This window comes from Mobula birostris, chromosome 2, assembly GCF_030028105.1.
Source record: "Mobula birostris isolate sMobBir1 chromosome 2, sMobBir1.hap1, whole genome shotgun sequence".
NCBI lineage: Eukaryota > Metazoa > Chordata > Chondrichthyes > Myliobatiformes > Myliobatidae > Mobula > Mobula birostris.
This window is the reverse complement of record NC_092371.1, coordinates 165161400-165176356: the sequence shown is the minus strand read 5'-3', so window position 1 is coordinate 165176356 and position 14957 is coordinate 165161400. Positions and strand designations below refer to the sequence as shown.

General features: G+C 40.0%; 1 protein-coding gene across 2 annotated transcripts in view; it reads left to right on the top strand.

Moving 5' to 3' along the window:
- The window catches only part of ppil4 (peptidylprolyl isomerase (cyclophilin)-like 4), a 70676-nt gene that overhangs the window by 15299 nt on the left and 40420 nt on the right, over positions 1 to 14957 (top strand). For both annotated transcript variants that reach the window (XM_072250761.1, XM_072250762.1), the window contains 2 exons: positions 3982 to 4099; positions 9388 to 9530. In XM_072250761.1, the coding sequence (XP_072106862.1) occupies positions 3982 to 4099; positions 9388 to 9530 (261 nt within the window). The remainder of the gene's footprint in view (positions 1 to 3981; positions 4100 to 9387; positions 9531 to 14957) is intronic.

The following is a 14957-nucleotide window of genomic DNA, read 5'->3' as shown; positions in this document are numbered from 1 at the left end:
CTGGAGCACCTGGAGGAAACCCACATGCTCACAGGAAGGGTATTGACCTCTGAACTTTGAAACTCCAAACTAATCACTATGCTACTGTGGCACCCAATGGAGGTAGCTGAGTTTACAACTGTCTGCAGCCTCTTGCAATCTTGTGTTTTGGAGCCTCCATACCAGACTGTGAAGCAATCAGTCAGAATGCTGTCCACTATAGAGCTGTAGAAATTTGCAAGACTTCCGTGACATATCACATCTCAAACTCCTAACAAAGGAGAGCTGCTAGTGTGCCTTCTTTCAAAGTCAACGTGCCTTTATTATCTAGGTTTGTATGCATATACAACCTTGAGATTCATCTTGCAGACAGCCACAAAACAAAGAAACACAATAGAATCCATGAAAAACCCACACCACAAAGATGGTGAAATGTCCAATATGTGAAAAATGAACAAATCATGCAAGCAATAAAAAAGTAAACATAATACGCAGAACATGAACTGCAGAGTCCCTGAAAATGAGTCACAACCATGGAGTCAGCTGCAGCCCTCAGCTAGAGTCAGTTCAACACTGAGGTGAGTAAAGTTTCACTGAGTAGTGAATTGAACTACTTGGCCTCAACACCTTAATCATTTTACTGTGGTTCAGCACTTAAATTGGCTGAACATTGGTTTGTTTTTCACTCTTTGGCCACTGCGCCACTGCTTCAATCCAGCCTGAAGTTTCAATCTGGTCCCAGGTCTGCTCTAGCAATGGCCAAAGTCAGTTCACTGAATCCTTCAGGATGCCTCAAAAATGACAGGTTGTATAGATAGTTCGAAAGCACAACTCCCAAAGGGAAATTAGAGGCTGCAGATTGCAATAATCGTAATCCAGGAAAAAGTATGGTTAACTGTTTTGTTAGCTGTCTGCAAAATGTCACTGTATCTCACCAGTATAGTCTTTATGATTGCTTCAATGTGTTGAGCTCAAGGCAAATCTTCAGAGATGTTGATAGCCAAGTTATTCAGTCTTTCTAACAGTGATCCCTCTCTGAGGACTGGTGCATGTTCTTCTGACTTCCCCTTTTTGAAGTCAACAATTCGTTGGTCTTGCTGACATTGAGTATGAGGTTATTGTGACAACATTCAGCCAACTGGTCTATCTCACTCTTCTACACAGTCTCATGGCTACTTAAGATCTTACAAGCAGGATGATCTGCGAATTTATAAATACCTTATACTTTAAAATTCAATAATTTAGAACATAGATCAGTACAAAGCAGGAACAGACCCTTTGGCTACAATGTTGTGTTGAACCAATGAAATTAGTAATCAAATGGTCAACTAAATCTCTTCTGCCTACACAATATTCATATACATTTCCTCACATTCATGTGCCTATCTAAACATCTCTTAATTCTCTCACTTTTCTGTCTCTATCACCACCCAGGCAGTGCATTCCAGGCACCCACCACTCTCTGTGTAGAAAATCTTGCCCCCCCCCTTAAATGTATGCCCCCTAGTATTAGATTTTTCAACCCTTGAAAAAAGATATTGTCTGTCTACTCTATCTCGGCCTATCATATTCTTAAAACCCTCTATCAGATCTTCCCTCAGCATCCACTGCTCCAGGAAAAATGACCTAAGTTTGTCCAACCTGTTAATATAGCACATGCTGTCTAATCCAGGCAACATCCTGGTAAATCTCCCGGCTCCCTCTTCAAGTCCTCAACATCCTTCCTATAATGGGGTGACCAGAACTATATGCAAAACTCCAGATGTGGCCCAACTAGAATTTTATAAAGCTGTAGCATAACTCCCTGACTTTTGAAGTCAGTGCCTGAATTAATGCAGTCATGCGTGTGTGCCATATGCCTTCCTAACCATCCTATCAATCTGTGTAGCCATTTAAGGGGGCTATGAACTGTGATCTCAAGATCCTTCTGCTCATCAACACTGTTAAGGATCTTGCTGTTAGTAGTGTACTGTCTCTTTGCGTTTGACCTACCAAGGTGCAACGCTTCACATTGGGCCGGGTTAAACTCCATCTGCCATTTCTCCACCCATATCTGGAACTGGTCTATATCCCGTTGCATTCTTTGCCCATCTTCTGTGCGATCCACAAAATCACCAATCTTTGCATCATCTGGAAACTTACTAACCACCCATCATCAATTTATACCAGCGGTCCCCAACCACCGGGCTGCGAGGAAACGATATGATTTGGCGATAGGAGTCAGCTGCACCTTTCTTCATTTCCTGTCACGCCCACTGTTGAGCTATTACGCATGCGAGGTCATTACCCGCGCGTCATCCATTTCAGCGCGGGAAGAAGATCAACTCCTCAAGCTTGCAAATGACGACAGGCTGAAAAGCATGTTCGACGTAACATCTCTGCTGGCATTATGGATCAAAGTCAAGGCTGAATATCCTGAGATAGCCACAGAAGCACTGAAAATGTTGCTTCCATTTCCAACGTATCTCTGCAATGAATGCAACGAAAACTAAATTGCAGAATAGACTGGACATAAGGAGCCGCATTCGAGTATCGCTGTCTCTCGTCACCCCTCGATGGGACCGTGTTGTTACAGGAAAACAAGCCCAGGGCTCCCACTGATTCAGCAATATTGGTGTGTTGCAATGATTTTATATGTTCATACGGGGAAAATATGTGCTGCGTGTTTAATATCCAAAAGATGCTTAAAATGTTATGATGCTATTGACTTATATGACTATGTAACAATTACAGCACGGAAACAGGCCATCTCTGCCCTTCTAGTCCGTGCTGAACGCTATTCTCACCTAGTCCCACCGACCTGCACTCAGCCCATAACCCTCCATTCCTTTCTAGTCCATATACCTATCCAATTTTTCTTTAAGTGATAATATCGAACCTGCCTCTACCACTTCTACTGGGAGTTCATTCAACATTTACTTCAAGCTCCCCTGTCCTCCCCTGATAATTGACCTCACTATATTCATGCGAGGAAAATATGCGCTGTGTGTTAAATATTAAATTCGTTAGATAAACCCTTTTAGAAATGAAATTGAGTGTATTAGCTAATTATCTATATTCCGGTCGTGATTAACACCCCCCCCCCCCGAACAGAATCGGCAAAAACGATTTGTAGAAAAAAATCGTACACGCATGCGCAAGTTACGCATGCGCACTGGTGCCCGCGCAAGGCTTCATGGTCATTGTAGTCTTTCTCGGGGTAAACCCAGCATATGTGACTGCTACTCTTGTCCGCTGGCAACCGCGCCCCGCCCCCCCACCCCCGGTCGGCCGGTCCGCAAGAATATTGTCAATATGAAACTGGTCTGCAGTGCGAAAAAGGTTGGGGACCCCTGATTTATACTGTATCTATGAACAAATTATTATATGGGTCTTTAACTAGAAACTTAATAAATGACATGATATTAAGTACATACCATTTCAGTAATTGGTTTAGAAATTTAAGTGATAACATAGTTTGATACATGGTAGCATTCTTTCCTATCTCAGCTACACAGTCAATCTAATACTTTGTTGTATTGTGGGGTGTCTCATTATTTCAGTTAGAACAAGGCAGAATTTGGTGGCCGATGAACACTGAATTTCTTGAACCTAGGAACAGGAATTCAGTAATATAATTTGTGATGCTTGCTGTTTATTCAGTGTTTGTTTCTTGATGCTGATCATTGCATTTCTTTATTTCATTCCATTGAACATTTTCTGCTGACCATTATTATACCTTTTGTTTTAAGCTTCATGAATGTAGCTGGGTTTAATGTTGCTAGCGAAAGTATTAATAATAACATCACTACACTAACGTGGCTTCACTCTCAATCATGAGACTTTTTGGACCCAAGTGTGTTCTCCATTGGAAAATTTTCTTCTACTCTACCTAATTTCCTTATTCCAAAATATTGATAATTTCTTTCCAGGACACCCTGGGGATACACTACCTGAATACTAACAAGTACAGTGAAATTATTTGATAGTTTCAGTAAACCATTTGCTTTTCATATTCCACAGCAAACTGTATGGAGATCAGGCCCGATATTTTGAGGCAGAAAAGGTGCCCCGAATAAAACACAAGAAAAAGGGAACAGTATCCATGGTGAATAATGGTAATGATCAGCATGGTTCTCAGGTAGATCAATAATACCGATATTTAAACACAGTTGTTTACATTGTGGTATTTAGTATTGTAATGCTGAGGATTTAACAGATAGTTTTGATACATTTGCAAATTTGAGGAATGTTATTTATTGAGAAACTAATTCATTTTAAATGAAATTGAGCATATTGAAGTATTCTTTGGTTGCTCTTCCAGTTACCCATTATATCCAAATAAGGTTTAATATCACTGGCATATGTTGTGAAATATATTAACTTAGTGGCAGCAGTACAATGCAATACATGATAATATAGGAAAAAAGTCATTTACAGTAAATATGTATAGTAAACAGTTAAACTAAAAATAGGGCAAAGACAAGAATAAAAGAAAAAGTCAGGTAGTGTTCATGGGTTCAATGTCCATTTAGAAGTCGAATGGCAGAAGGGAAGATGGTAACAATGAAAAGAGGGTATGTCCTGGTGGTGGGGGTCCTTAAAAATAGACGTTGCCTTTCTGAGGCACTGCGCCTCGAAAATGTCTTGGATATTGCGGAGGCTAGTACCCAAGATGGAGCTGACTAACAATTTTCTGTAGCTTCTTTCAATCAGATATACAGCAATACATAAAAATGACAGAGATAATAAATAGATGTATTTATATGTTACTTCTCTTTCTCATGAAGTTCACAAGTTATTTATGTATTTTTTATTATAAGTATTAATATACTTTTCATGTCCGGTTGACTGTATTTATGAAAAACAGTATTTGTTGTAGATTCTGAAAACTCACTTCATAGTTCCAGTATCAAATGTGAACAGTATTAAATTAAAATGCTAGTAGATGGAAATACTTGCAACACACATCAAAGTTGCTGGTGAACGCAGCAGACCAGGCAGCATCTGTAGGAAGAGGTGCAGTCGACGCCTGCTGCGTTCACCAGCAACTTTGATGTGTGTTGCTTGAATTTCCAGCATCTGCAGAATTCCTGTTGTTTGAGATGGAAATACTTTGTACTTTATAGTTTGTACTTTATTGTTGCCAAACAATTGATACTAGAGCGTAGAATCATCGCAGCGATATTTGATTCTGCGCTTTATACTGGGAGTTTTCTGTGATACTGAAGCCTACAATTTTGTTCTTATTTATTTGTTCATGGGATAGAGATGTTAAGGTCAGTCCTGATGTTGATGGTTCATCCTTAATTGCTCATAAGGAGGTATTTAAGAGCCATTCACACTGGTGGGTCTAGAGTCATAAAGTGAGCCAGACTAGATAAGGCAGGGATATTTCATTCATTGAAAGACCAGGCAGAACCAGCTGAATTTCTAAAATGTATCCATTGTTTCATGGTTATTGTTATTGAGAGTAACTATTTTAATAACTGGAAGAGGAATTCTCCAGCTGCCATGGGGCAAGTGTGCTGGAGGAATTTAATATCATGTCTCTGGATTAATAGACCACTCTCTGGCTGCTATTCTAGTAATGTGCCCTTGTTGCCAGATGAGTAATTAGGGGATACAGTGGCGTAACAGTTAAAGTACTACATCATGCAAATTGTACATGTATCTACTATTCCTATACCTCAATAGAAGAAAACACAAAGAAAATAGTCTTTTAGATGCAATTAATTTCAAAATAGAGCTTGGGAGAACATAAGTAAGACAAAGAGTAATAAATTTGGAGGGGAAAATTGTCATTGAGGAAAAAAGGATGGTTTCAAAAAAATTAGGAAAAAAACATGACAAGTTACAAAAACCAATGCCAATTTTTAAAAAAAGATTCAAAAACACTGACACCCCCCCCCCCACCTCACCATGCAAGCAAAAGCCCCCAAAGAGACCTTGATCTGGATCCATAACCCAGCACTTCAGTATCTCTGACAGTCTCTCCGTGCCTCTGTGTCTCTGTCTGGATGTTTCAGTGTCTCGCGATGCTTTGGTCGGTGAATTTGGCAAGGAACTAGGACTTCTACAGGGCTGCTTCCCGCAGGTGTACGTCTTCCAGGCTGCTCCTAGAGATAGTGAAACGCCAGACCTGTCCAAAAATCCACCACTTGCTGAGAACTCTAGTTTGAGCGTAGCTGTAAATTACGGACTCCAAGAGAACCCTGCCAACTTGAAAATAAAAGAAAGGCATAAGAAAAGAATAAACTGTTGTGTGTGTGAACTGGAAGAAGTCGCCCGGGTCTACAAAAACTGCTGGAGCCATCTTTCTTAGCTCCTCCCTCAATAGAAAAATATCTCGCTGAGAGGTGTGGGCACACTAGCAAATAATGGCACTTGTTGGCGCAATAAGAAAATAAGAACAAAACTGAAACTAACGAACAATTCTAGCTAGCAAACAATATGGCAAATGTACAGTGAGAATAGAGGTTAGGAAAGTTGGCGTTCATAGAGTTGCACAGTACAGAAATAGACCCTTCAGCCCAAATGGTCCATGCCAACCAAGGTGCCCCATCCAAGCTGGTCCTATTTGTCAGTGTTTAGCCCATGCCCATAACTTTCTAAACCTTTCCATTCCATGTACCTGTCCAGCTGTCTTTGGAAGATATTATTGTATCTGCTTCAATCACTTCTTCTGGCAGTTCATTCCACATAAGCACTTTGTTTTTGTGTATAAAAAGAAAAGTTGCCTCTCAAGTTCTCATTAAATCTGTCCCCTCTGACCATAAGCATATACCCTCTAGTTCATTCACAGTATCTATGCCACTTGTGATTTTATACACCTCTATAAAATCACCTCTCAGTTTCTAGGATCTAAGGAATTCTGTCTTAGTTTATCCAATCTCTCCTTGTAACTAAGTCCCATAAATCTTGGCAGCTTCCTTGTAAACAACACACATAAAAGTTGCTGGCGAACGCTGCTGGCCAGGCAGCATCTATAGGAAGAGGTACAGTTGACAACACGAGGAAATCTGCAGATGCTCGTGTTAGCATTCTTGTAAATCTTTTCTGCACATTTTATAGTTTTATAACATCTTTTCTAGAGCAGGGCGACCAAACCTGAACACAGTTCTCCAAATGCAGCTTCACAAATGATGTCTACAACCACACCATGACCTCCTAACTTTTATATTCGGTGCCCTGACTGATGAAGGACAGCATGCCTTGCTACATCTGACTCTGCTTTCAGGGAACCACATACTTCTACTCCAAGGTCATTCTGATCTACAACACTCTCTTGGGTGTTGTCTTTCACTGTGAAAGTCCTGCCTGGATTTGACTTTCCAAAATGCATTAACTCTTGATTTTAAATTAAACTCTATTTGCCATTCCTTGGCTCATTTACTCGGCCAATCAAGATACGTTTGAAAGCTCATTTAAACCACAATTTCCAGATAATGAAGAAAGCAGAGACCCTGAATTTAGTGGAAACAAGTATTTGCTATAGTGGTACAAAATTTGAAAGTTTGTACTTATCTGGAAGCATTCACCAGATTGGGAAGAACCATTTCAAAAACAGAGGTCTTGGGAGTTGATGGGAGATAGACCTAGTGGAGCTCTTTATGATTATGAAAGATTTTGATGGGTAGACAAAATGATGTTGGGAACAACCTTTTTATATTGAACTGATGAAAAATGTTGAACTTGCAACAATGCACTGAAGGATTGATTAAAGGAAATAGCATTTAAAGTGATGCTAAGTGAGTACAAGATAGAAAAAGAAGATGATATTGACATAGATAAGAACACAAGAAATAGGGGCAGGGCTAGTCACGTAGTTCATCAAGTTAGCACTCTGTTCAGATCCATATATTTATCACATGTACAGTACTGTCCAAAAGACTTGGGCACATATATATAGCTTGGGTAAACAACCAACAGCCTAAGGATGTATTGGGGCAGCCTACAAGTGTTATCCTATATTCTGGTGCTAACATAACATGCCCACAGTATTCAGCAGAACAACACAAATAACAATAGCACAGCAGAATAAAAGCAACAGCACAATGACTGTTCCATGAGATCATGGCTGATTCAATTGTTAATTGCAACTTCACTTCCTTGATAGTTTCCCAATAGTTCAAAAATTTATCTTTATTGGCTTGGAGTTTAGTTAATAACTCAGCATCTACAGTTTTCTGAAACAGAGAACCTTCTGAGAAAAGTTCTTTCTTGCCTTAATCTTAAGTGGGTATCCCTTTATCCAGAGCTTATTTCCTTAGTTCTCATTCATTCCCCCATCAGGGAAAACATCCTCAAAGCATTTGCCTTTTCAAATTCTGTCACAGTCTTACATGTTTCATGAAGATGCTTCTCATTTTTTCTAGGCACCATGTATTTAGAGATATTTATTACTTTTGAGTTTTTAGTCAGCATTGGGTTTATAAAATGGTTTATAAAATACATACATGATTATAGCTGTGAGTTTGAATATTAATCATGTACTTAGTCAATAGCCTTGAAAAGGAAGGTTACATTTGCTGTGAACTTAAAAAACTGCCAGTTTTTCCTCAATGAATCGCAGATTATCTTCATTATATGAAACCACATTTTTAATATCAAATTAATTCTTTTCGCTTCTGAGTAAACAATATATATGCACATCCACAAATAAGAGTTGTTTACTGTGTTCATGCTCCTTTCCTCACCCAAATGGACATGCCACAACTCCATTTTCTCTACCCATGAGAAGTGTTGCAGCAGATAATTCAAAGAAAACTTCACTAGAAACTGAGGAAGGGTCTTGGTTCGAAACATTGACTGTTTATTCCTCACCACAGATGCTACCTGACCTCCTATGTTCCTCCGGCACTTTGTGTGTGTTGCAAAATATTGCCCAGTGCCTATTATGTATCGAGTTGGAAACCTGTTGAGAATGAGAGGTGATAATTTCCTGCACAGCTCAGTTGAGTGAATGCAGGGCAGATTTCTCTCCCATTTGAGGAGTATAAAACATTAGAGTTTACCATCTCGGAATAATGGATAGTATGTTTAGTTCTGAGATGAGGAAAAGTTTAATTCCAAGGGTGGCGAATCTTTGGAATTCTCAACTTGGAGGGCTGCAGAGATTAATTCATTGCATATATTTGAACAAGGATTGGTGGATTTTTAAGTGTTCAAGAAATAAAGAGATGTGGAGATCGCAACATCTTCCTTCATGGAGATTGAAGGTCAGCTATGGTCTTGATGAATGGCAGAGTAGACTCGAAAGGTAAAGTTGCTCCATGTTTGTATTTTTATTATTTATCTTTCTGAGAACTAGTTAAACTTAGAATGAAATTAATCTGCTGGTTGAGTTATTTCACTTTTCCAGTTAACTAATTTTTACTTGCAGCTTTTCATCTTCTTGTTTTGATCCTCTCTCTTCTGTTTACCTAGTTCTTAATTACTGTGGGAGAAAATTTGGATTACCTCAATGGTGTACATACGGTGTTTGGTGAGGTGACTGAAGGCATGGATGTTCTAATGAAGATCAGTGAAGCATTTGTTGACAAGGATTTCTGTCCATATCAAGATATTAGGTTTGTGTAGCAAAGTTATCAAATTTAAAAAAATGGAAATTGACAAATGCCACAGCTTTTGGGTATGAAAGATAATGTTACCAAAATGTATGAATGTAATGATATTAATCTTTAATGGTTATTTGTAGCATTTGCTTTAACTTTTTTTTAAAAGAAGATGATTTTGTTTTTGTTTTTTTGATTTCTAAAGTTTCTTTCTATGCTATTTGTTCTCTGTGGTTTTAATTCTGAAGAATGCAGAATATTGATCAGATGGAAAGTTGGGCGGAGAGCTGGCAAATGGAATTTAATCCTGACAAGTGTGAAGTGATGTATTTTGAGAAGTTAAATAGGCTAGGACATGTACGGTAAAGGGTAGGATGCTAAGGAACGTTGATGAACAGAAAAAGGGGGTTCAAGTTCACTGTTCCATGAAAGTGACAACATAGGCGGAATAGGATGGTGAAGATGGTTTATGACTTAAGTGACTTCTTAGGTTGAGCCATAGAATGTAAAGTTGGATGTTGTGTTGTAACTTTTCAAAATATAGTTAATACTTGAAGCATGCAGTTCTAGTCGTAGAAATAGAAAAGTACAGCACAGAAACTGGCTATTTGGCCCATCTAGTCTGTGCTAAACCATTTAAACTGCTTGGTCCCATCAACCTGCACCTGGACCATGGCCCTCAATGTTGAAATGAAGCTCACGTGCACCACTTACGTTGGCAGCTCATTCCACTCTCATGAGTGAAGAAGTTTTTCCTCATGTTCCCCTTAAACATTTTAGCTTTCACCCTTAGCCCTTAGTCCCACTCAATCTCAGTAGAAAAAGCCTGCTTGCATTTATCCTGTCTATACGCCTCATAATTTTGTATACCTCTATTCCTTGGAATGTAGAAGATTGAAAGGAGCTTTGATAAAGTCCTAATCTATTCAGACTTCCCTTATAATTCAGTTTCTCAAGTCCCGGCAACATCCTTGTTAATTTTCTCTGTTCTCTTATTTACATCTTTTCTGTAGGTAGATGACCAAAACTACACACGATTATCCAAATTAGGCCTCAACAATGTCTTCTACAACTTCCCGTTTCCTGTATTCAGTCACTTTCTTAACGACCCTATCTACTTGTGACGCCACTTTCAACGAATTATGGACATGTATTTCCAAATCCCTTTGCTTTACTGTACTCTTCAGTGCCCTACTGTTCACTGGTTAGACCTACTGAAGTGCAAAACCCTGCATTTGTCTGCATTAAGTTCAATTTTCAGTTAGTTTTTTCCAGCTGGTCCAGATCTTGCTGCAAGCTCTGATGGTCGTCTTCTCTGTCCATTACACCGTAATATTGGTGTCACTTGTAAATTTGCTGGACTAGTTAACCACATTATCATCCAGATTGTTGATACAGATGACAAACAACAACGGACCCAGCACTGATCCATGTGGCACTCCATTAATCACAGGCCTCCAGTCAGAGGCAACCATCTATTACCACTCTCTAGTTTCTCCCACAAAGCCAATGTGTAATGCAATTTACTATCTCATTTTGACTGCCAAACGACTGAACCTTCCTGACCAACCTCCCATGTGGGACCTTGTCAAATTGCTTGCTGAACTCCATGTAGACAACATCTACTGCTTTGCTCTCCTGGTAACTTCCTCAAAAAACTCTATAAGGTTGGTTAGGTGTGATCTACTATGCACAAAGCCATGCTAACTATCCCTAATCAGGTCTTGTCTATCCAAATGCTCATCAATCCAATCCTTAGAACACCTTGCAATAACTTTCCCACTACCTACGTCAGGCTGATCGGTCTACAATTTCCTGGTTTATTTTTAGAGCCTTGCTTAATCAGAGGACCAACATTTTCTATCCTCCAATCCTCCAGTACTTCACCTGTCGTTAGGGATGATTTAAATATCTCGACTTGGGCCTCTGCAATTTCTGCACTTGCCTCCCACAGGGTCCGAGGGAACACCTTGTCAGCCCCGAGGACTTATCCACCTTAATTTGCCTCAGGACAGCAAACACCTCCTCTAGTCTGTATAGGGTCTATGACATCACTGCTGCTTTGCCTCGCTTCTGTAGAATGTGTGTCCATCTCCTGAGTAAATACAGATGCAAAAAAATCCATTTAAGATCTCCGCCCATCTCTTTTGGCTCCATGCGTGGATTACCATTCTGATCTTCCAGAGGACCAATTTTGTCCTTTGCAATCCTTTTGCTCTTAACATACCTTTAGAATCCCTTAGGATTCTCCTTCACCTTACTATCTTTACCTTTTATTCTGACAGGCACATACAAGGTTTGTACTCTCAAAATTTCACATTTGAAGACCTTCCTCTTACCAAGTACACCTTTGCCAGAAAACAGCCTGCCCCAATCCATGTTTGCGAGATCCTTTCTGATATCATTAAAATTGGCCTTTTTCTATTTAGAATCTCAAGCCGGAGATCAGACCTATTTTTTTTCATAATTACCTAGAAACTAATGGCATTATGATCATTAGGTGCAAAATTTTCCCCTATGCAAAACTTCTATCACCTGCCTTCTCATTCCTTAATTGGGGATTAAGAATCAAACACAATTGCGTTGGGATTTCTATGTACTGATTAAGGAAACTTTTCTGAACACATTTGACAAACACTATCCAATCTAATCCTTTTATAGTATAGGAGTCCCAGTCAATATGTGGAAAGTTAAAATCATCTACAATAACAACCTTATGTTTCTTGCAACCGTCTGCAATCTCTCCACAAATTTGTTCCTCTAAATCCCACAGACTGTTGGGTAGTCTATAATATAGTCCTGTTGATGTAGTTAAAGCTTTCTTATTCCTCAGTTCTACCCACAAAACCTCACTAGACAAATTCTCCAGTCAGTCCTGACTCAGCACTCCTGTGACATTTTATCTGACTAGTAATGCCACCCCTTCCCCTTTAATCTCTCCTGCTCTATTGCATCTAGAACAACGGAATCCTGGAATGTCGAGCTGCCAGTGCTGCCCTCCTGCAGCCAAGTCTCACCAATTGCTACAACATCATAATTCCATGTGTTGATGCATGCACTGAGCTCATCTGCCTTTCCTACAATACTTACAATACTGCTTGCATTGCACTACATAATAGGAAGGATGTGGTTGTGTTGGAGAGAAGCAAGAAACAATTCCTGAGGTTGTTATCTGGATTGGATGGGCTGTGCTAGCTTTTCCAGGAGCAAAGGGGCCTGAGGGGGTGACCTGATAGCGGTATATATAACTAGAGGCGTAGATAGGATGGATGGAATCTTTTTTCTATGGTAGCAGTATCAAAAGTATCAAAAACAAGAGGGCATATGTTTAAATTGAGGAAGGAGTTTTAAAGGAGATTTAAGGAGATGGTTTTTGTATGCAGTCTGTGGTTGGTAGTGAAACTCACTGCTAGGGTTGCAGTCACTCTGTTTAAGAGACATTTAGACACTTGAATAGTCAAGGAATAGAAGAATGTGGACTTAATATGGACAAATGGCATTGCTGTTTATGGGCAAAAATGTTGACATAGACATGGTGAGCCAAAGAACCTATTTCAGTGCCCTACAACTTCAGGACTGGAAGATATGGGAGACCGAAGTTGAGATAGTTGGTCTTTACTTAGAACGAATACAAATGTGGAATGAATGGAAAGCGTGCAAGGGAGCTGGCTGGATTCGAACTCGGGATCTAAACAAATACAATCCCTCAAGTAGGAATGACTTGGATACTTTATTAAAAACATTGGAACATTCTCAGTGGAAATGCTCCACTCATTCGCTAACTTATTTTAACAGTAGATGTCTTAAAAGGGCTCCGGTGAAGCACAGCGATAATTTGCTGGTAACATACAAAACAAACAACACTATAAATTACTGTGTTAATCACACTTTTTCTTGGATACTGTCACGGCAATCAGTAGCCTGTGACTTGCCTTTCAAAGTTGAGCTTTTGAACTGCCTGTACGATCTGGCATTTTTGCAGTGTGAACTGAAGTCTCAAGGTGCAGGCTGGTTGCAGAGTGGCAGTTACAGGCTGAATTGAGGCAGCGCGGCTCAGTCCTGAGAGCAGGGAATGAGACAATGTTTGGCCATTGCCGGAGCAGACTTGGAGGCAATTTGATGCGGCAGGCAAGGAACAACCCAAGGTTTGGCTGATTTAAGCACTGGGCCAGATTGAAAAGGTCAGGGTAAGGGTGTCAGGGCCAGAGGGCAGGACATTGTTGTTGAGCTCACTGCTCAGCAAAGTTTACTCATTTATGTACTGAATGTAGGCTGTGCCCTGCAACTAACAGGCTCCTGGACTGGCTGCAGTGAAGACTGGCTTCATGGCTATAGACTCACTAATGTGAACTTCAGTTCAAAATGTTATTTGCTTACTTTTATTGTTTGCATGATTTGTTTTTTTCCTGCACTTTGGGTGTTTTAAGTCTTTTTTTAAAGGGTTAGATTGGATTTCTTTGTTTTGTGGCTGCTTGTGAGGAGAGAAGTCTCAAACAAGTCTTTAGGATCTTTACTAGTATTTGTATTTCATTAGTTATGTATTACCTCTCACTTCTTCTCTGACCAAAATTGTTCAATTAATCAAGGAGAGCTTTTTAACACTTCATAGGAATGTCTGATTCTTCCATTAAATTACTTCCTTCCTCAAACACTCCCACTTTTCATTTGTGCATATATCTGTTAAGAGTTCTGCCTGTAAACAGTTAACCCTTCTTCTTTGGCAATTTTTTGAAGTCAAAATAAAAACAAAATGATCAATAATCTCTACTTTTTGAATTGGCCCAAATGGATGGCGCTATTTAAAAACTGTTCACTCTAAGTGAGGTGTAGTAACTAATGACCACACAAGTGCATATGACCGACACTAGTTAGAAACTGGTTGGTGAGCCGGCTGGTGGCGCAATGACATCGGCGCCGGACCTGGAAGCGAAGGTTCCCGGGTTTGAAACCAGTTGGGTCTGCTCCCGAGTACGCTTTCCATCTGTGCCCGGTTGAGTGTCGAGATTGCAACTCAACCTCGTAAAATAAAGAGAAAATACTGCGAAAATGTCTCTGTGAGGAGTGGGGTGCCACATAGTGTGTGTGTGTGTGTGTGTGTGTGTGTGTGTGTGTGTGTCTCTCTCTCTCTCTCTCTCTCTCTCTCTCTCTCTCTCCCTCTCTCCCTCTCTCCCTCCCTCCCCCCCGCCTTGTAAAAGCCATGAAAAAGACATTATCATGGACGCACGCAGACACACACACACACGCACGCACACAGGCAAGAAACTGAAAAAGAAAAGAAAGAAACTGGTTACTGACTCCTGTCCCAGTTATATTTCATAGTGTCCCAAATAAGCAGAGGGAATCCTGGTTATTTTTTCAATGAGTTTTTTTTCTTTCAGAGTTGTTCCAAATAAGCAGCTGCACTGATTAACTGATGGCCCAATTAACCCGAATCCACTGGTC